This window comes from Papio anubis, chromosome 13 (assembly GCF_008728515.1).
Source record: "Papio anubis isolate 15944 chromosome 13, Panubis1.0, whole genome shotgun sequence".
Lineage (NCBI taxonomy): Eukaryota > Metazoa > Chordata > Mammalia > Primates > Cercopithecidae > Papio > Papio anubis.
Genome location: NC_044988.1, coordinates 66,776,375 through 66,798,375, shown reverse-complemented (window position 1 = coordinate 66,798,375; position 22,001 = coordinate 66,776,375). Strand labels below are relative to the sequence as shown.

Here is a 22,001-nt window from a genome sequence, read left to right as displayed (position 1 = left end):
AGTAAGAAGAGGCCAAGGCCAGGACACCAGTGATGACACAGCTGTGACAATCACTGCTGGGGGAAACAGGATGGAAGCTCGATATGCGGCAGTAATAATCACAAGCATGGCAACGCCACCGCTCTAAGCACATGCTTGGTGCCAGGGAAGACACTTTGTACCCATCATTCCCAATTTGGTTGCACATTGAAATCACTTGGGGATCTGTTGAAATTCCTGATGCCCAGTCCTACCCCAGACCAATTAACCTGAAATATCTGGGGATGGAGCTCAGGCACCTGCATTTTTAAAGCTCCCCGGATGGTTCCAATGAGCAGCCAAGGTTGAGAACCATTGCCTGACTCTCCCCTCCTTGATCTGCCCAATAACCCTCTGGAGTAGATTTGATTCACCGAGGCAAGGTCAGGTTCTACAGGGCCTTGTAGGCTGAGTAAGGAGTTCGGCTGTCTTTTCCTAGGAAGAGCCTGAGAAGCCATCGAAGGCTTGAGCAGGAAGTGGGATGGTCTGACCTGAGTTCTGACTATTGTGTTGAGAACTCACTACAGAGGGCAGAGATGGACGTGGCTGCAGAGCCGTGAGGCTGTTGCAGCTGTCCAGATGGGAGAACGGTGACTTGTAGAGCCAAGTCCAAACCCAGAGCCTGGCTTCACAGGCCCTCCCTGGGCCGGTCCCACCTCAACAGTGTTGTTGCACTCCCCCTCTCAACAGCTTCTATGCTCCAGCTACACAAACAGTCCCTGCTCATAGCTGCTCCTGCTTTTGCTAGTGCTCTCCCTTCTGCTGGTGATTCTCTGCACCCACTTGACTTGGAATTTTAGATAAACAACATTTTTTTTTTTTTTTTTTTGAGATGGAGTCTCACTCTGTCACCCAGGCTGGAGTGCAGTGGCACGATCTTGGCTCACTAAAAACTCTGCCTCCTGGGTTTAAGGAATTCTCTGCCTCAGCCTCCTGAGTAGCTGGGATTACAGGAGTGTGCCACCGCGCCCAGCTAATTTTTGTATTTTTAGTAGAGATGGGGTTTCACCATCTTGGCCAGGTTGGTCTTGAACTCCTGACTTCTTGATCCACCCACCTTGGCCTCCCAAAGTGCTGGAATTGCAGGCGTGAGCCACCTCACCTGGCCAACAACAAATTTTTTTTAGCTAAGTATGCCCCATTCAATATTGGGACATATTCATTGTTCTCTGAAATTTGAATTCAATTGAACATCCTGTATTTTATCTAACAACTCTACCTCCCTATCCTTCAAGACTGGGAGTAACTCTTCCTCCTCCAGGGAGTCTTCCTAGATTCCCCCTCTCCCTCTCTAGTCCTCCCACAGCACCTGGTATATGCATCAGAATCTATCTGGTATTAGACATAACATACACCTGTGCTTCTGCTACTAGACTGTAGGCTTCTGGAGGTCAGACAAGGATATTCCCTCTTCCACCTCTCCCTGAATATGGTATTTGGCAAATATTTGGTGATGATTTTTAAAAAATACCCAAGTCATTTGATTATATATGGGTTTCCTGTTAGAGAGACAACATGGGAGCCCTTAATGAAGAGTCAGGAGACACAAGTTCCAGCCCTGACCATGCCCCTGATGTCAGTGTGACCTCGGGCAATTCCCCTCCCCTCTCTAGGCTTTAACCTCCGCTTTCCAATGAGAGGTTGAGACAAGACCAGTGGCTCTCTATCAAGGCTGCACACATGGATCACACAGGGAGCTTTAAGACCGTATCAGTGCCTCTCTCCATTCTGGACCAACCAATCGGAACCTCCAGAATTTTTATTTTTTTTTTTCGGGGGGGACAGAGTCTCGCTCTCTGGCACAGGCTGGAGTGCAGTGGCGCGATCTCGGCTCACTGCAACCTCCACCTCCTGGGCTCAAGCAATTCTCCTGCCTCATCCTCCCAAGTAGCTGGGATTACAGACACGTGCCACCATGTCCAGCTAATTTTTGTATTTTTAGTAGAGATGGGGTTTCACCATGTTGCCCAGGTTGGTCTTGAACTCCTGACCTCAAGTAATCCACCTGCCTTGGACTTCCAAAGTGCTGGGAATACAGGCATGAGCCACCATGCCTGGCCAATTTTTTTTTTTTTTGGTCAAATCTCCTCAGGTGATTTTATTGCTGAGTGAGAGTCAAAAACCACAAGATGAGATGATCTCAAAGTCCCTTCTGTTTCTCACATTCTAAGATTCTTCTCTGCTAAAATTAGACTTGCTTGTTCATCACTAAGAGAACTGGTGGGGAGAGAGGCATCTGCATTTTTTCAAGCTCTCGAGGTTTTAATTTAAGCTGCATCTACGTGGGCAACAGGAGCTGAGGCCCGAGTCAGCAGCAGGTGAATCAGATCACCACGAAGGAGGCCCATTCTAGGGCAGGCTCTCCAGCTCCCACAGAGCAGCTCAAGGGGGTTCTGGGATGTGCTGGGGTTTCAGGCTTGGAAACACAGTTCGTACAGGTTTTGGGAGATCATATAAAAGATGTAGCCTCATATGGCTGGCTGGTATGGCTTAAAGTGGAGAGAGGTGGAAAATAGAAGGTGCCTTTGGCACATAGATGCCAGCTTCCTGTGATGGTCTAGAAAGAGGGATGGAGGTGGCGAAGTTATAAGAGACTGCCAGGAGACCAAGAGGAAGGAGACCTGTGTTTCAGTCTGAGCCTTGGTATGAATTTTCTGGGTAACCCTGTAGTCACTTCCTTTTTGGGGGTGGGGAGGCTCAGTTTTCTCACTTGTAAAGTGGAGTGTTTGAACTGATCTCTTACCTACCCATAGGACTTAGCGACACAACAATTTCTTATGTTTTTATCCTGTTTGGCTTTTACAGTAAGTATCCAGGGGCTGGGCACGGTGGCTCATGCCTGTAATCCCAGCACTTTGGGAGGCCGAGGTGGGTGGATCTCTTGAGGCCAGGAGTTGGAGACCAGCCTGACCAACATGGTAAAACCCTGTCTCTACTAAAAATACAAAAATTAGCAGGGCGTGGTGGCGCACACCTGTAATCCCAGCTACTTGGGAGGCTGAGGCAGGAGAATTGCTTGAACCTGGGAGGCGGAGGTTGCAGTGAGCCGAGATCGCGCCACTGCACTCTAGCCTAGGCAACAAAGTGAGACTGTCTAAAAACAAACACACACACAAACAAACAAACAGCATCCAGGGTAGCTGACGTAGACCCCCCATCCCCAACTTTTCCAGCAAACTCAAGAGGGAAATGTTTTGCCAAAACCATACAGCAAGGACTCTGGTGGCTTTTAAGTTTGTATTCTCATTCACTAGGTCACTAGCAGTTCTAAGGTTCTAAAACTTCCCCTTGACTTTGGCGTCTTAAGGACAGATAACATATATTCATTCTAGGTTATTTATGTTAACAGCAGGGCTAAGAAGAAATAAAACAATTTTGCAGCTCAGAGGAAATTAGAATTCCAAAAAGGAAAGATGAAAAGAAGAAAGGAGGGAAAGAGGAAGGAAGGAAAGAAGGAAGGGAAGGGCCCAGCTAGATTTCCATTGATGGGCAGAATGCCTGGGGCTAGTATTACCTTCTGTCAGCCCTAGGCACAAAATCGCGACTTTCCCTCTCACTTGGTTTTGTGCCACACTCCACATCGCCAGGAATGAGTGACGGGAGAAAACGGCACATCAACATTGCCTGTTGCTTCATTCTTTGTAGATACTGGCAAGGCTGAATTTAGCACTGGGGAACTTGATTTTTTTTTTTTTTTTTTTTAAGTCTAGATCTTCCTCAAAACTCAAAAAGGACTATTTTTGAACTCTGAAAAAGAACATTGAGTTCTGTTTCCTCTCCCTGCCTTGGCAGAGTTCACTCATTTGGTAATTCCACTCAGGACGCAGGGAGATAACAGCACACGTCCCCGGCTCCTCCAGCTGCCAGCTGCTTGGGCTGGCTCTGGGCAGATGGCTGGAAGATGTTCTCCTGCATCCCAGGGACAGGTGGGAGAAACTGGCTCCAGTCCAGGAATTGGATGCAGTTGAACTGCTCCTGGATAAGATACAACCTGCCACTGGTAGGGTAGCAGGACAGGTGCCTAAGCACACAGAAGTAGCCAGAAGCCAGGGCGTGGTCTGGCTAAGCCTGCCTCTGATAGCTGCAAGACCCCCACGTTGCCAACTGCCCTTGGGGGTCAGTGGCCTGAGGCTGTCCTATCTAAAGGATGAGTCTCCCTACCCCACTTCCTTCCTGGGTCCTCTCCCATCTGAAGGGTCCCTAAAGGCCAGCCAGCATCACCTCCCTGAGTGCGCAGAGGAGGAACTGGGAATTTTAAGTGCTTGCTGACTCCCAGCAGCCTCTGACCTACAACCCAAGGCTATGTGCCAAGAACTTAGCCCTGCCAGGAACCTGTGCACTCTGCTTGCCACCCAGGAGGGACACTTTTAATGTTGAAATCTACATGTTTAAGTGATAAAAGATTTTAAGGTTAAAAAAAAATACATGTTTCTCCTCTGTCCTCCTCATCATCTCCTGGGCCTCCCAAAGGTAAGGACTGGCTCTGGTTCATCGTAGTATACAGTAGGAGTTCAATAATGTGCACTGGCTTAATGAGCAGTTAGGTGAATGCATGAGTGATGCACCTCACCTGTGTCAAACGTGAGTTAGGAGGGCACACCTGAGTGTGCCCTCCAGGCTCCTACCATCACCAGATAGCAAGCTTGCCACGCCACTCTTGCAGAGCACATGGTTCAGAGGGGCCTGCCCTCCCCAGCCCAGAACCGCTGCTCCTGCCACTCTCCAGCCCTGGACCTTCTCCGCACTTTCTCACTGCTACTCTTCTGCTCCTAAGCTCTTCTCCATAGCTCTTCCCTGGTCTCCCCCAGCCCTACCCCAAGTGCCTGCCTCACACACTGTACTGATTCTGTTCAGACGCTCATTCTCGTTTGTCATTTCATGCTTACCTGGTGTTTGTTTAACGTAGACTCTGTGAGGGTGGAAATTGGGCTGTTTTCTTACCATTCTTTTGCCAGGGCCTAGTCCAGAGACAATGGATGGCGCTGACTGCGTGTGTGAGTCAGCAAGCCAGAGCTGAGCTGATGGAAATGTTCCACCTGAGAGACAGGCCATACCGACTACAGGTGACCTGGATGCCCCATGAAAAAGGCTCCAACTCCCCACCACTCTCTGGTGGGCCTGCTCCGCTCAGCACCTCCAACACCATGTTCGAAGTCCAGCCTTCATCTCATGCGGAGTTTCTGAAGTCAGCTCTCGGCAGAGCACTCCTCATCAGCCACCCAGCCTGTTTTCTGTTGCCTCAGGCCAGAAAGCCTGGAACCATCTCAGCTGCTCAGCCTCTGAGCCAGCACTAGGAACAGCTGGGCTCTTGGTGAAGCTGCATCTCAGATGCAATCCCACAGCTCCGCCCAGGCCTCAGCCTCATCCAGGCCCTGCCTCCTCCATTCACCCATCCTGCAGAACAACCGTCCTCTCCATTCAAACTCCTGCTCCCATCTAGCTTTCCCTCATGCCCCTAGTCCAAGTTTCATCTCCTTGGAGTGGCATCCATAGCCTTTCCTAATGTGACCCCCTCGGTCCCTAGCCAACTTCTCCAGCCTTGCCCATCACCCTCTGTTGCCTACCCTCTGTGCTCTGTGTCCTCCCCTACCCTGAAGGGCTTCACTCAGGTTACACTGGGTGATGATGCTGCACATAGTCCCTAGAATGAAGTTGCCTGGGTTTAAATCCTTTGGGCAAGGCATTTAACCACACCTTGCCTACTTTCTCCATCTGTAAAATGGGGACAGTAATAAAATTTCCTTCATAGGATTGTTTTGGTCAATAAATGCAACAAGGTCTTAAGAGCAACTCACATAGAACCTGGGACGTGGTAGGTGGTCAGAAATATTCAGTCCCTCCTTCCCCAGAGATGCTGCCACCTTTCAAATGTCCAACATCAAATGACAGGCATCCAAGGTTAGCCAGTTAACACTGGTGTAGACTTACAGCTCCCCTCTCCTTCCCAGACGTTGGCAGGGTATTGTATCATTACAGATAACAACAAATAGCCATGCCAACAAAAATAAAGAGAAATAGTTTCAAGAAAGCAACACAGAAACGTAGCACACAGTTGCAGCTCTGATTTGGCACAGGAACCGCAGGAGCCGGCAGTTGTGACAGCAGTCATTTGATAATCCCTTTGGGCCGCCTAATGAGGGGAGTGACGTCATGGAGGGTGATCAGAGGAGAAAGTCCAGGGTAAAAACAGCCCCAGTCGAAGTGGAGATGCCGCACCAAGGCATCAGCCACCTCCCTGCCTCACAGATTAACCCGAACTCAAGGGACCCCCTTCGGGGAGATGGTTTGGTTGAAGTGTGATACATAATATATGGGCTCAATGAAGGATCTACTGTGACTCGTGTGGCTTCTGATAGAATAAATCCCTACCCTAGCAAACTAGATTCCAGAGTTAAGTGCTACTTTCCCATCTGGGTGAAGCACTCACTGCTTCTGTACTTCATAGTGAAAAGGAAAACCATTCTCTCTCAGTCCCAACACCCTTCAAGCCATTGCCCTTTGTCCTTTAAATTCCCTGTCTCCTGAGGAAAGGGCTGTCTGGACTTGGGGTCTACACACTGGCTGTCCGCATTCACTCCTCAGGTCCCTCAGACCTGGCTTCACCTGTCACCACCCAGAGTGCCCCTTGTGTGTAGAGTCTTCTCACTGCCCCTGCACATTCCCCAGTGGCTCCCCCACCCCTGCACGCATGTCACCAAGGTCATGCACAACACCACTCACAAGTCGCAGAAGGCAGCTGTGGCCGGCCGAGTCCCTGGTGCTGGTGCCCTCCCACCTCCGCCGTGGCCTCTGGTCTCACATGCCTCTGAATCTCCTGGTCAGCCCCGAACCCTCACTCTGTCTCTGTGGCTCCTGCATCCGATTCTGCCCATCTTGATTTGGCCTTTGGTTCTCAGCTAAGTTGTGGCTAACTGATCCACATTCTAGCTTTGCCCCATTTCTATGACTTGGCCCCCCACCCCCACCCCCCCACTGCCAAAGGCTTCTACGAGGGCCATGTATTCTTCCTGGAGCTTGACAACACTAATGATGCCCAAATCTCTGTCCTGAATGGGAACCCCCTGTAGCACTCCAGACCTTCCGATACAACTGACCCCACTTGGGTGGCCCACAGGTGCCTCAAGTGCCACAGGTTGTAAACTGAACTCTGTATCTCCGCTCTTCCTGCTCCTCCCTTGCCGTCTGTCGCTAATGGCACCGACACCACTTAGTGTCTGAAGTTACCCTGCTCGACTCTTCTACCTCGCTCTCACAGCCAATCAGTCACAGGCATCCCCTTCTACCCTCTCCCCTGCCCACCTGCCTCGAGCCTTTCTTCACCCCGCCCACCCTCCTGCCATCACCTGGGCTATGATTAGCAGCCTCCAAGCTTGCAGAATAAAAACCCACCCACTCCCTGTGTCAGGGAGCACAGTAGGTGGGGAGGGAGCGTACAGGGTGCCGGATGTGGCCAGAGCCTGACCCTCCTGGGGATGGAACACCACCGGCAGTGGGTAGACAGGAGCAGCAGAGAAGTCGGGGGAGGTGGGGAAGGGGGCAAAGGGCTCTGAATATCAGGCCACCTTCTGAGTTTTGGGGGTAGTTTGTGAAGATCGTATGGAAACACATATGAAGATGAGGGCATGGGGCAAATATGTGATATACAAGGGTGACCCCTCAAAGCCCGGCTCGCTGAGCCGACTGCAGGCAAAGTGCAAAGTTGTAAAAATCGAGCCCTTAGTGAGCCTCCCAAGCCAACGACACCAGAGGCATTCTGTCTGTTTTCCCTCTATCCTCTCTTCCCAAGTGGCTTGGGCAGGATTCAATGCAAATAGCTGGGAAAGGGCGTCTGTGGGCTCTCCCTGAGATACATCCACATCCCTCTGGCATGGGGTCTCATGGCAACAACAGATGGCTCCCTGGTGTGGTGGGTTTGTGTGGTTTTATCTCTGTTTTCCTTGTTTCGGTTTTTGAGAATGGATTTTTTCTTTAACACTCTCGGTCTCCTCTAGTTCTTAGAAATAGAGAAGGTGTTCATGCTGAAATGAGCCCTACAAGGCTCCCTGCAGATGTGGCTCAAGTCCTTCTGGAGGATGTGGAAAGCTCCTGGAACGCCTCTTACCTGCAATGTCACAGAGTTCTGCATCCGAAGCATTTGCCAAGGCTTCCTCCAGCTCCGGTTCCAGCGTCACACTTTCCAGCACAGGATCCATTGGCTTCTGCTTAGGAACCCAGACCTTTCCTGAAAATACACAGAGGACCTGTTACGGGAGTGGCTGCAGCGGAGCAGCCTCTGGTGATGGCCCTGCGTGGACCAGAGCCCTGTGGGTCCCTCCATGCTGAGAGTCCCTTCAGGTTTCTCCCTCTGGGAACCAACTTCCCCAAAGAACAGGAATCAGAGATCTCCAACACAGCACCCCTCACACTTGACAAGAATGATTTTATAACTTGGTCCAAGCCGACTACCCTCTATCAAAAGCATTGGTCATGACCAAACAATCTGTAAGTAGGAAAAAAAAATCACAGAAAAATTTAATAGAATGCCAGGGTCTGGGATACCCTAACCAAAGGTTCTGAGACCTTGGGGAAATGAGAGAAAAATATATAAACATTTCTAAACAAATAAATAAAATAATGAAAAGGGAGAAAAAAATGCATCCTTGCCTCATTATCGTATTTTTAAAGTGTCAGATTCATAACGGAATGAGGGAAGTAAAGAGGTACGTATGAGGATGGTCACTGTCATGCCCAGCCACAGGAATTGGCGAAGAAATTATGGTGCATCCATACAATGAACTTCCAGCAGTTAGTATAAAGGATGACGGCGATTGCTACTTACTAAGAAGGAGAATGCCTAGGACAAATGTTGTTTGAAAAAGGCAAACTTACAAAGTAGCACGAACAATTTAATTCCATTTATGTGAAATTGCATATGTGTATTTATTTACTCAACAGCATTTACTGAGTGCTTCTTACGTGCTAGGCACCTTCCTGGGGGCTAGGGGACAGCAGTGAGTAAAATCCTCAAGAGCTTCTGATGTAGTGAAAGGAGACAGATAATAAACTTATAAAGATATGGAATGGTATTAAGCATTATGGAGGAATACAAAGCAGGACAAGGGCCTAGAAGATGACAGGGTGGGATGTGGGTGGGGTGGGCACTGCTGTTTTGGGAAGGCTAGTCAGCGGACGCCCACTGAGATGACAGCCTGTGACATGGGACCTGATAGAAGTAAGGAAATGAGCCCCTAAGATCAGGAACAAGACAAGCGTGCCCACTTTTACTGCTGCTATTCAACATTGTACTGGAAGTGTCAGTCAGAATAAATAGACAGGAAAAAGAAGTCAATGGAATCCAAACTAGAAAGGAATAAGTAAAATTGTTTCTGTTTGTAGGTGACATAATCTTACGTATAGAAAACCCTGAATTTCCACACACACAAAAACCCTATTAGAACGAATAAAGTCAGCAATATTGCAGGGTACAAGATCAACATACAAAAATTGGTGGTATTTCTGTACATCAGCAATGAAAAATTTGAAAAGCAAATTAAGAAAACAATTGCATTTATAATACATCCAAAGAATAAAACTTGGGAATAAATTCAGCCAAACGGGTGAAAGACTTGTGCAATGAAAATTATAAAACATTACTGAAGGAAATTAAAGACCTAAGTAAATGGAAAAATACTTTAAGTTCATGGATTGGAACACTTAATATTATTAAGATGGCAATGCTACCCAAAGCAATCTACAGATCCAATGTAATCCTTATCAAAGTTCCAATAGTCCTTTCCCAGAAACAAAAAAAGGTGATCCTTAAATTCATATGGAATTACGGGCCACAAATGCCAAAACAATGTTGAAAAAGAGCAAAATTAGAGCACTCATACTTACCGATTTCAAAACTTACTAAAAAGCTAAACAGTGTAGTGCTGGCGTAAGGATAGATAGATAGACAATGAAATAGAATTGAGAGTCCAGAAAGAAACCCAAACATCTATAGCAAATTGATTTTCAACTAGGGTGCAAAGTCCATTCACTGAGGAAAGAATAATCGCTTCAACAAATAGTATTGAGACAACTGAATATCCACATGCAAGAGAATGAAGTTGGACCCCTATTTCACACCATATGTAAAGTTGAACTCAAAATGGAATGACTTAAATATAAGTTAAAACTATAGGCCGGGCGCGGTGGCTCACGCCTGTAATCCCAGCACTTTGGGAGGCCGAGGCGGGCGGATCACGAGGTCAGGAGATAGAGACCACCCTGGCTAACACAGTGAAACCCCGTCTCTACTAAAAATACAAAAAAATTAGCCAGGCGTAGTGACAAGCGCCTGTTAGTCCCAGGTCCTCGGGAGGCTGAGGCAGGAGAATGGCGTGAACCTGGGAGGTGGAGTCTGCAGTGAGCCAAGACCCTGCCACTGCACTCCAGCCTGGGCGGCAGAACAAGACTCCGTCTCAAAAAAAAAAAAAAAAAAAAATAAAAAAACAAAAAACTATAAAATTCAGGCCTGGCACGATGGCTCATGCCTGTAATCCCAGCACTTTGGAAGGCTGAGATGGGCAGATCCCCTGAGGTCAGGAGTTCGAGACCAACCTAGCCAACATGGCAAAACCCCATATCTACTAAAAATAGAAAAATCAGCTGGGCGTGGTGGTGCGTGCCTGTAGTCCCAGCTACTCAGGAGGCTGAGGTAGGAGCATCGCTTGAACCCGGGAGGTGGTGGTTGCAGTGAGCCGAGATTGTGTCACTGCACTCCAGCCTGGGACACAGAACAAGACTCCATCTAAAAAAAAAAACTATAAAATTCTTAGAAGAAAACGTAAAAACATAAGGGTATGTCTCCATGACCTTAGAATTGGCAGTGGAGTCCTAGATATGATAACAAAAACACGAGCAACAAAAGAAAAAATAGATCAATTGGACTTCATCAGAATTTAAAAGTTTTGCACATCTAAGGATACTATCAAGAAATTGAAATGACAATATACAGAAGGGGAAACATATTCACAAATCACATATGTGATAAGGTCTAGTATCTAGAATACAGAAAGAACTTTTACAACTCAACAACAAAAGGAAAAACAACCCAGTTTTAAAATGGGTAAAAGATTTGAATAAACATTTCTCCAAAGAGGATATACATATGGCCAACAAGCACATGAAAAGATGCTCAACATCATGGCTCGTTAGGGAGATGCAAATCAAAACTACAATGAGATACACTTCACACCCATGAGGATGGCTACAATTTTAAAAAATGGAAAATGCATGTTGGCAACAATGTGGAAAATTGGAGCCCTCATACGTTGCTGATTGGAGTGTAAAGTGGTATGGTTGCTATGGAAAAGAAGTTTAGCAGTTACTCAAAAAATTAAACATAGAATTACTATATTATTCATCAATTCCACCCCTAGGTATATACTCCCAAAAAGCTAAAAACAGGTATTCAAACAAATACTTGTACAGGAATGTTCAAAGCAGCACTAATCACAATAGCCAAAAGGTGGAAATAACTGACATGTCTATCAGTAGATGAATGGATAAACAAATTGTGGAATATCATTCAGGTATAAAAAGGAATAAAGTACTGATTCGTGCTACAACATGGATGAGTCTGGAAAACATTGTGCTCAGTGAAAGAAGCCAGACACACACAGTCACATATTGTATGATTTCATTTGTAGGAAATACACAAAATAAGTAAACCCATAGAAACAGATTGGTGGTCACTAGGGGCTGGGGCAGAGGGAGTGGGAGAGTAATTAACTGTAATAGGTATAGGGTTTTATTTTGGAGCAACAAAAGTGTTTTGGACCTTGATAGAGGTGGTGGTTGCACAATGTTGTGAATTGTTCATTTTTAAATGGATAATTTTATGTTATATAAGTTTTACCTCAATTTATAAAAACCTACACAGCTCACAGTAGCTGTTGATGGAGGATAAGCTGAAGGGAGTGCAGGTGGAGGTACGGAGATGATTAGGAGGTCGGTGTGGGTTCAATACCAGGGTTGTAGTGGTGAAGGTTGAGAGGGAGTGGGAAGCGCATGGAGAAATGTCCAGAAAGATATTCCCTAAAATGGGATCAGTGCTTATTTTCAGTGAAGGAAATGATTTTGAATTACTTAGCTTTATTTTGTAAATTGTTTACAGCAAATATCAATTACCTCTATCAGCAAAACACACAACAGAATCATTTGGGGAAAAAATGTATCATAGCTTCTATTAATATCAGATTCCAGGGATCCAGAAAAGAGGAAAACATAAAAGGAAAATAAAATCCCTGAAAAGGAACTCAAGTATTAAAATGACTAAAGCAATGGCTGAGATGAATATTCAATAAATATTTAATACCTGTGGTTTATTATACCCCATAACAGGTTCCTCCAGTGAGGATGGCAACTCTGAGCCACTGTAAGAGGTACCTAGACTTCTTCCCTTCATCTTACTAGTGGCACGTGAATGTGATGGCTGGAGCTTCAGCAGCCAGATAGACCATGAGGACAAAGACAGGTTTAGGGGTTGCAGAATGAAAAGCTGGAAAGGGTTGTGATCCATGATGCTAAGCAACATGCCTTGCTAGCTCTGGAATGCCTAGGGCAGGATTGATTTGTGTACCGCTCAGACTCCCTTCCCCATCCCTCACACCATCCTCCAGGTCCTCCCCTGGGAGGGGTGTAGGTACATGAGGAAGTGGACGACAGCAATGACTCACCTTGCTAGATATCCACCCAGGTCTGCTGCCCATCCCCACTCCCTGCCCTTGTCCTCACCTTCTCTCCTGCCATCCCCTCCAGGATCCCTCTGACCATGCACTCCTTTCAAAATTCAGAAGTTCTATAATCTAGATGCCCCTTAGGCCTCCCTGGACTTCCAGTTTTCAGTGAAACCCGGACTGAGCTCCAAGTCCAGGGTTTGGAATGGCTCGAAGTCCTCTGCACAATGTCTACCCCCTCATTTTATGAAGCAGCTACTTAGTGCCGGGCATTGTGAGAATACAACAGCGATACAGGGGTGCCAGCCACAGATGTGGACCTGGAGCTCACAATGCTTGCATTCTTAGGGGTGGAGGGAATGGAAGAGACTGAAAAGAAATAATTAATTACACAATTAATTAATTAGAATTAGTGCTTTCATTCAACAAATATTTATTAGGTGCCTTCTATGTGCTACAGATTTATTAGGTGCTGGTGATGAACAAGACAGATATGGTCTTTGCACTTGTGTAGCTGGTATTCTAAGGAAGTAGTGCACAAATCTATTAAACATTTATTTAATTTTAGCTCATCCATTCATCCAACAACTCTCTACTCAACCCTACTATATGGCAGGCCTCGCGCTTGCTGCATGCTGGGAGTACCACTTGAGCAAAAACAGCCCAAGTGGTTGCCCTCAGGGAGTTTACAGGCTAGTGAGAGAGACAGATGAAAAATAAAGAGATGCTGATAAGATGTGAGTTGCTCTGAAGGACACACACAGGCTCCTATGTTGGAAAATAACCAAGCGGGGGAGTTGGAGAGGGACTGCCTGTCCTGAACAGAGTAGACAGGGATGGTTTCCCTGAAAGAGAAGACTGTACAGTTGAGACCTAAAGGTCAATAACAACTAATACTTAAGTAGCATTAACTTCCTGCCAGATGCTGTTCTAAGCGCTTGACAGAGATCTGAACTCACTTAACCTTCATTACAACCTCCTGAGGCTGGTATTTTCATCATTCCTGTTTTACAGAGAAGGAAATGGAGGCACAGTAAGTTAAAACATTTACATATGTTCACACAGCTAGTAAGTGGTAGTGCCAGGATTGCAACTGAAATAGATCTAGCTCCAGGCTGCTTCTGACCATTATATCTTACCGGGCAGGAGGAGCCAGCCATGAAGAAGACAGCATGGAGCTGGGCAGCAGGACCAGCACTCCAGGCGTAGGGAGTATGTGCAAAGGTCCTGAGGTGGAAAGTTTGAGAAGAGCAGAAGGAGGCCTATGGGACAATGGGATGAGGGGGGTATAGGAGGGGGCAGAGGGTTTGGAGAGCAATGGGAAGTCCCAGAAGAATGGATGATTAGGAAGGCCCTCTCTGTTCGCCTGGGGCCTTCAAGATGGCTTGCCTCAGGCTGGAGCAGAGAGTATAAAGGGACAGACGAAGGAAGGGAAGCTGCAGCTGCCAGAGAGCGGAACTTTGGAGAAAGAGCAGAGAGAATCCAGGTGGAGATGGTTAGTGCATCTCTAGTCCCTGGTTTGCATAGGATGGTCCCTACTTAGGCCTCATGCTTTTTTTGTTTTTGTTTTTGTTTTTGAGATGGAGTCTTGCTTTGTCGCCCAGGCTGGAGTGCAATGGTGCAATCTTGGCTCACTGCAACCTCCGCCTCCGTGGTTCAAGCGATTCTCCTTCCTCAGCCTCCTGAGTAGCTGGGACTACAGGCTTGTGCCACCATGTTTGGCTAATTTTTGAATTTTTAGTAGAGACAAGGTTTTTACCATGTTGGCCAGGCTGGTCTTAAACTCCTGACCTCAGGTGGTCTGCCTGCCTGAGTCTCCCAAAGTCCTGATGTCATTATTAACAGTTTCTTCTTTTCCTCTCAAAACTGTCTAGGTTTGCATTAAAAAAAAAAAAAAAATCAGGACATCGTGAAAGAGGGTTTAGGGAAAAGTTTTGCTGATTTGAGTGGATAGGAGTCTTTCCTCAGTCTACCCCCAAAAATTCATGAAATCTACATCATCCATAGATGCTTTTGAAGTTGGGTTTGGGTGTTTTGGCCAGGCAGGGATGAGGACAAGGAGGCCCAGTCACATTTGGCCCAATACAGGGCCTGGCAGGGCCTGGCATACAGTCGGCACTCAGTGGTGCATGGGGAGTGGCATATTATAACAGCAACATTGTTCAGTACCTCGTTTCTCCCCTGTGTAGGGGACCAGATCTTCTCGGTCCTTAAACTCCTTTGCTTGCTTTTCCAAGTGATCCAAGAGCTCCTCTCTTTTAAAGGGGCCCGTGGGCGCCTTGGTGGTCTGATCCTTCTGCCTCAGGCCTGCAGGCAGCAGTGCATTCTACAGTGGAGGTTGTGGGGGGCAGGAGAGAGAGAAAGAGAGAGAGAGAAAGAGAGAGTGGTCAACTGCTGAAGACTTGCACTTCTCCAGAAACTCATCATCGAACAGCAGGGACCTCAGAGCTCATGGAATCCATGGTGTCCCTCATTTTACATGTAAGGAATCTGAAACCCCAGGACGGGGAGGGACTTGCCCAAGGTCAAAGGCAGACGAGGGGCAGAGAGAGGCTAGGACTCAGGTCTCTCAATCCTCCAGCGCATCCCTGCCTCTAACATTTTTGAAGGAGAGGAGGTGAGGGGTCAAGCAAGGCAGCCGACTCCAGCCTGAGCACAGAGGGCACTGAAAGAGCATCTGTTGAGTGATGAATATGATTGAGTTGTTGTTTGGACGCATAAAGATATTTACAGGAGTTGAGTTGAGTATCAAGTGGTTGGAGAGAGACGAAACCAAAAGGGGGTTGAGCTGGGGCCCTGGATGGAGAATCAGGCAGGAAGAGGCAGACCAAAAAAAAAAAAAAGCTGGAGAAAGGCCCAGGAAAGCAGTGAGGTGAGCAGTGCCCTGCAGAGCTAAGAGGCAGACAGGGCATGCTTTCTGGCCACAGCCCCTGCTGGCTCTACCCGCTGCCTTCTAACCTCCTGACGGGTCTGTGCTCACGACACACTGGTGGTTAAATATTTTGAACGTCGCCCTTGGAGATGGGTATCTCAAGAAACATAACATCAACCAATTGTTCCCTTCTCTTCTTCAAACATAAGCAGGCTTCTAGGTGTGGGCTTACTGCTAAAGCAGATTCCTATTAGGGGGGATTAGAGTTACCCTCATGGGCTTCACTTTAACTCAGCCCCTGGTACCTTAGGGAGTCAAAGAAGTTTACAGCTGCAAGGATGCTTGGAGACCATCTAGTACATACGCTCTCCCATTAGGGGAGACTGAGGCCCGGAGCAAGGAAAGATTTGCCCAAGGAGTTTCAGGACAGATCTAGAACAAAAACCAGGGTTCTTCTTTGGTCTGGGGCAGAGATAATCTTCATTTCCTGTGTTGTGTCCCGGTTCCACCATTGCAGAGCTAGTGGGGGGCCATGGCTGGTATGGGAGAGCATGCTAAAATCACAGCACCTTCAAACTGACTAAACTGAAGTCATTCCACCTCCAACCTCTTTTTTTGAATGGACTCTCGCTCTGTTGCACAGGCTGGAGTGCGGTAAAGCGATCTCGGCTCACTGCAACCTCTGCCTCCTGGGTTCCAGCTGATTCTCCTGCTGAGTAGCTGGGATTGGGGCTAGGCTTACCGCCCGGCTAATTCTTTGTATTTTTAGTAGAGACGGGGTGTCACCATATTGGCCAGGCTGATCTTGAACTCCCGACCTCAAGTGATCTGCCCACCTCGGCCTCCCAAAGAGCTGGGATTACCATTCCCAGCCCCACTTCCAATCTTTGTACCATCAAAATGCAGTCACTCTCACAAACTCCAAATTCTTTTCTGAAAGCCACCTCTGTGAGGGGAATGTTATTAGGCATGAAGATCACTGTGTGCCTGGCACATAGAGGGATACAGCTTGGGAGGGAATACTACTGTTTAAGGAATCCTTTTTTTTTTTTTTTTTTTGAGACAGAGTCTCCCTCTGTCCCTCTGTCACCCAGGCTGGAGTGCAGTGGCATGATCTCAGCTCAATGCAACCTCCATCTCCCAGGTTCAAGCAATTCTTCTGCCTCAGCCTCCCGAGTAGCAGGGACTACAGACACACGCCACCACACCTGGCTAATTTTTGTACTTTTAGTAAAGACGGGGCTTCACCATATTGGCTAGGCTGGTCTTGAACTCCTGACCTCATGATCCACCCGTCTCGGCTTTCCTAAGTGCTGGGATTACAGGCATGAACCACCACGCCTGGCCTAACTAATGCATCATTTTTTAAAAGGTGTACTATGCTTAACACCACAGTGCTGTTTCAGTAAGAGTCGTGGCTGTAAGATCAGGAGACCGGGGTATGATCCTGCCTCTGGGAGGGCTGTAAGTGAGCAGGGCCCAGACAGCACAGAGCCCGGACAGACAGATAATGGGCTTGGCAGGTGGTGCTTGTGTACTTGCAGACAGATTTAGGCCGCGGATCAAAAGAGACACTGGGAGTTGGAGTTTTTTATGAGAGGATAGTAGGTAGAAAGTCAAGGCCTGACTGACTTTGGGGTGGGGGGGTATCAGGAACATAAGTGATGCTTCACACATCCCAGTTTTCCTTAAGCAGCAGTTCTCAAGTATTATCCACATGATAGGCAGGACAGGTGATACTCCCAGGTGAGCCATGCTTCTGTGGGCATGTCCCAGGTTTGATGGGACTTCCTGTAGCTAGCTGTGTGTGCCCACGCTTTCTCTTCCACAGCAGGGAGCTTACTGTGATGCAAGAGAATGAGACAATACCTCACTGCCCTGCAAACATCAATGTGTGACTGCCCATAATGAATAATCCAAAGTCTTTGTGACATGCCTGCACTTCACAGTTGACCCTACATCAAGCTTAAGCCTTGACTTGGAGTAATAATGATCCAACTACACAATCTTGGGCAAGTCCCCTCAATCTCATCGTGCCTCAGTTTCCATGGCTGTAAAATGCAAATAATGAGAGTTGCTCTCTCATAGAGTGGTTGAGAAAATTAAACTAGATAATGCAGAAAGTGTGCTTAGCACAGCGCCTAACACAGTGAACAGTCAGAAATGGTTACTTATGATCACTTCTATTGTTACATAATCAGGTAAAATATATGTTAACAGGAGATTGGTTACCCAAATATATATGTTTAGCAGGGAATGCATTATCCAAGGATAAATGCAAAAAACTAAAATACACAATTATAAAATGAATTAAGCACTGAAAGCAAGTGCTCATGCTTCTTAAGGATCCCCACAGGGAAGGCCTACAGATTTTCATTACCATGAAGGATTTTAATGGCAGTAAGATGCTGGGGCATGTTCTAGCCCCAGAAAGGCTAAGTATTGCGATAGAAGAAATTCAGGGGTTGTAACTGAGGGGAGAAGGGTTTGCAAACTCTCATCTCTTTTCGAATCTATCTGGTAGAGGCCACTGATTTAGTTAAAGTACAGTTTCCCAACCTCAGCACAACTGACATTCTGGGCTGGATACTTCCCTGATCGATTGATCTCTGATCTGATTTATCCCGGAGGATCCTGAGTGCCAGCCGCCGTCGGCTGCCGCCGTTTGCCGTTTGCCGGTTTGCCGCATGTTTGCCGGGTTTGCCGCTGCAGTAGCGGCTGCGTTTGCCGGCGTTTGCCGCACGGCTGCCGGTAATGGTCGCAATGGCTGGCCGCTGTTGCAGCGGTTGCTTTGCCGTTTGCCGCATGGTTTGCCGCTTTGCCGCATTTGCTGCCGTTCCTTCCTTCCTTCCTTCCTTCCTTCCTTCTGTCTTTTTTGAGATGGAGTCTCACTTTGTTGCCCAGGCTGGAGTGCAGTGGCATGATCTTGGCTCACTGCAACCTCTGCCACCCCAGTTCAAGCAATTCTCCTGCCTCAGCCTCCCGGCTAGCTAGGACTACAGATACCTGCCACCACACCTGGCTAATTTTTGTATTTTTAGTAGAGGCAGGGTTTCACCATATTGATCAGACTGGTCTTGAACTCCTGACCTCAGGTGATCCACCGGCCTCAGCCTCCCAAAGTACTGGAATTACAGGCATGAGCCTTCGTGCCCAGCCACCAAATTTCATTTGAGGGGCAAAGTTGCCCCTGATTGAGAACCACTGCATTAAACAAAAAGTCATGTAATTATTACATGTTATATAATAAAGATGTTTTTAATGTATTTCAAAAATATTATTTATATAACATAAAAATATGGCTTCATTTATTCAAGTTTTTATTGAAAGCAGTTGATTTACAAAAACAAAAATGTCAAAGGCCTTTTCTAATAACTCTAAGCTTATTACATTTTTAAAGTAAATATTGAGAATATCAGCCTCATTAGAGGTTAAAATTTGTTTTCTTTCTATTAAATGGTATGTTTAACAAAATATCACATGATTGTCAGTAAAACCAAAGATAGTTGCATATTTTTAAACTCCTGACTGTTTATCACACTAACTCGTTTTCAAAAACAGCATGTGATCTCCCATTATATATAAAAATTAACTCAAAGTGAATCAAAGATCTAGATATAAGAACTAAACTATAAAACATCTGAAAGAAAACATAGGCATAAATCTTTCTGACTCTCGATTAGGTAATGGTTTCTTAGATAAGATATCAAAGTGATAAGCAACGAAATAAAAAAGTAGATTACTTGGACTTCATCAAAATTAAAAACATTTGTGTTGTGAAGGACACTAGTGAGAAGACAATCCACAGATTGGGAGAAAATATTTGCAAATCATGTATCTCATAAGAGTCTCATATCTGGAATACATAAAAATCTCTTATAACTCAATAGTATATGACAAATAACCCAATTTAAAAATGGGCCAGGCGTGGTGACTCACACCTGTAATCCTAGCACTTTGGAAGGCCGAGGCAGATGGATCACCTGAGGTCAAGAGTTCGAGACCAGCCTGGCCAACATGGTGAAATGCTGTCTCCACTAAAAATACAAAAATTAGCCGGGCATGGTGGTGCATGCCCGTAATTCCAGCTACTCAGGAGGCTAAGGTATGAAATGTGTTGGCACTCCGGAGGCAGAGGTTGTAGTGAGCTGAGATCGTGCCACTAGATTCCAGCACAAGCAACAGAGTGAGACTATCTCAAAAAAATAAATAAATAAAAATTTAAAAATAATAAATAAAAAATAAAAATGGTCAAGTGGCTGGGCACAGTTGCTCATGCCTATAATCCCAGAACTTTTGGGAGGCTGAAGCAGGCAGATCACCTGAGGTCAGGAGTTCAAGACCAGCCTGGCCAACATGGTGAAATCCCATCTCTACTAAAAATACAAAAATTAGCAGGGCGTGGTGGCACAAATCTGTAGTCCCAGCTACATGTGAGGCTGAGGCGGGAGGATCTTTTGAACTTGGGAGGCAGAGACTGCAGTGAGCTGAGATTGCGCCAATGCACTCCAGCCTGGGTGACAGAGCTCCATCTCAAAAAACTAAAACTAAAAATAAATAAATTTTTAAAAATGGGTAAGTGATCTGGATAGACATTTTTCCAAAGATTATGTAAAAATGACCAAAAAGCTCATGAAAAAATGCTCAATATTATTATCCATTGGGGAAATTCAAATCAAATCCAGAATGAGATACCAGAACTCTCATACACTGCTGGTAGGAATGTAAAATGATAAAACCTTTTTGGAAAATAGTTGTGCAATTTCTCAAAAAGTTAAACATAAAGTTATCATATGATGTAGCAATTCTGCTCCTTGGTGGAAAAGAACTGAAGATGTATGTCCACCCAAATGCTTGTACATGAATGTTCATAACAGCATTATTCATGATAACTAAAGTGTGAACGAGTCTAATGTTCATCAGCTAATGAATGGATAAACCAAATGTGGTATATCCATACAACTGAATATTATTCAGCTATGAAAAGAAATGTAGTATTACAACATGAATGACCCTTGAAAACATCATACTAAGTATAAGAAGCCAGATACAAAAGGCCATGTATTATACGATTCCATATAATATATGATATGTACAGAACAGTCAAATCTGTAGAGACAGAAAGTAGATTAGTGGTTGCCTAGGACTGGTGTTATGGACTGGAATGTTTGCCTCCAATTCATATGTTGAAGCCGTCACCCCCAGAGTGACTATAGTTGGAGACAGGGCCTGTAAGGAGGTAATTAAAGTCAAATGAGGTCATAAGGGTGAAACCCTGATCTGATAGGATTGGTGTTCCTATAAGAAGAGATGCCAGAGAGCTGCTGCAACACCTCCTTCCCCAACCAGTCACCATGAAAACACACAGACGGAAGCTGCTCCTTGGCCAGAAACTGACCCCTCAAGACCCTGATCTGGGACTTCTAAGCCTCTGGAATTGTGCAAAAATAAGTTTCTGTTGTTTAAGCCACCTAGTCTGTGGTATTTTGTTAGAGCAGCCTGAACAGGCTAATACAGCTGGGAAGGTTGAAGGGAGATGGACAGTGACAGCTAATGGGCATGAGGTTTCTTTCTGAGGTGATGAAAATGTTCTAAAATTGATCACGATGCTTATACGACTCTGTGAATATGCTAAAAGAACAAATGGTGCTTTTTTTTTTCTTTTTCTTTCTTTTTTTTTTTTGAGATGGAGTCTTGCTCTGTCACCCAGGCTGGAGTGCAGTGGCGTGATCTCAGCTAACTGCAAGCTCTGCCCCACCGGGTTCACGCCACTCTCCTGCCTCAGCCTCCTGAGTAGCTGGGACTACAGGCGCCTGCCACCACGACTGGCTAATTTTTTTGTATTTTTAGTAGAGACGGGGTTTCACCCTGTTAGCCAGGATGGCCTCAGTCTCCTGACCTCATGATCCGCCTGCCTCAGCCTCCCAAAGTGCTGGGATTACAGGCGTGAGCCATCACGCCTGGACTGAATGGCACACGTTAAGTGGATGATTGTATACTATGTAATTGTATCTCAAAAAAGCTACCATTTTTTAAATGGCATATGTCATCTATGGGAGAATGATAAAAGTGGCTAATGCAGTAACTGCACCAAATAGTCATGGAATGCTGAGGACAGAAAGCTCTTCATGTGCCAGTGGTTCATGGTGATGCTGAGACTGACCAGGCTAGAGTTGGCCAAATTTCAAATGGTGCCTGTTTTACAATGTAATTTACTTTATGATGTAAATTAGTTGTGGATAAGTTAAATGAACCTGAAGATATCGCCATAGAGCTCTCACAATTATTAGAACCTAATACTGACTCTCAGACCCGGGCTACCCAGTAGGTGGGGAAAAGAGTTCCCACAACCATTCTGTTGTTGGCTCTGACCAGGAGAGTATTTGGTGATCATGTATGCATAGAAA

At 46.1% G+C, this 22,001-nt stretch overlaps 1 protein-coding gene across 2 annotated transcripts in view; it reads right to left on the bottom strand.

Annotated features, from left to right (window-relative positions):
* TMOD1 (tropomodulin 1) overlaps positions 1 to 22,001 on the bottom strand; it is a 91,834-nt gene that overhangs the window by 32,346 nt on the left and 37,487 nt on the right. For both annotated transcript variants that reach the window (XM_009188455.3, XM_003911471.4), the window contains exons 3-4: positions 14,892 to 15,048; positions 8,120 to 8,239 (exon numbers count right to left, since the gene is read on the bottom strand). In XM_009188455.3, the coding sequence (XP_009186719.2) occupies positions 8,120 to 8,239; positions 14,892 to 15,048 (277 nt within the window). The remainder of the gene's footprint in view (positions 1 to 8,119; positions 8,240 to 14,891; positions 15,049 to 22,001) is intronic.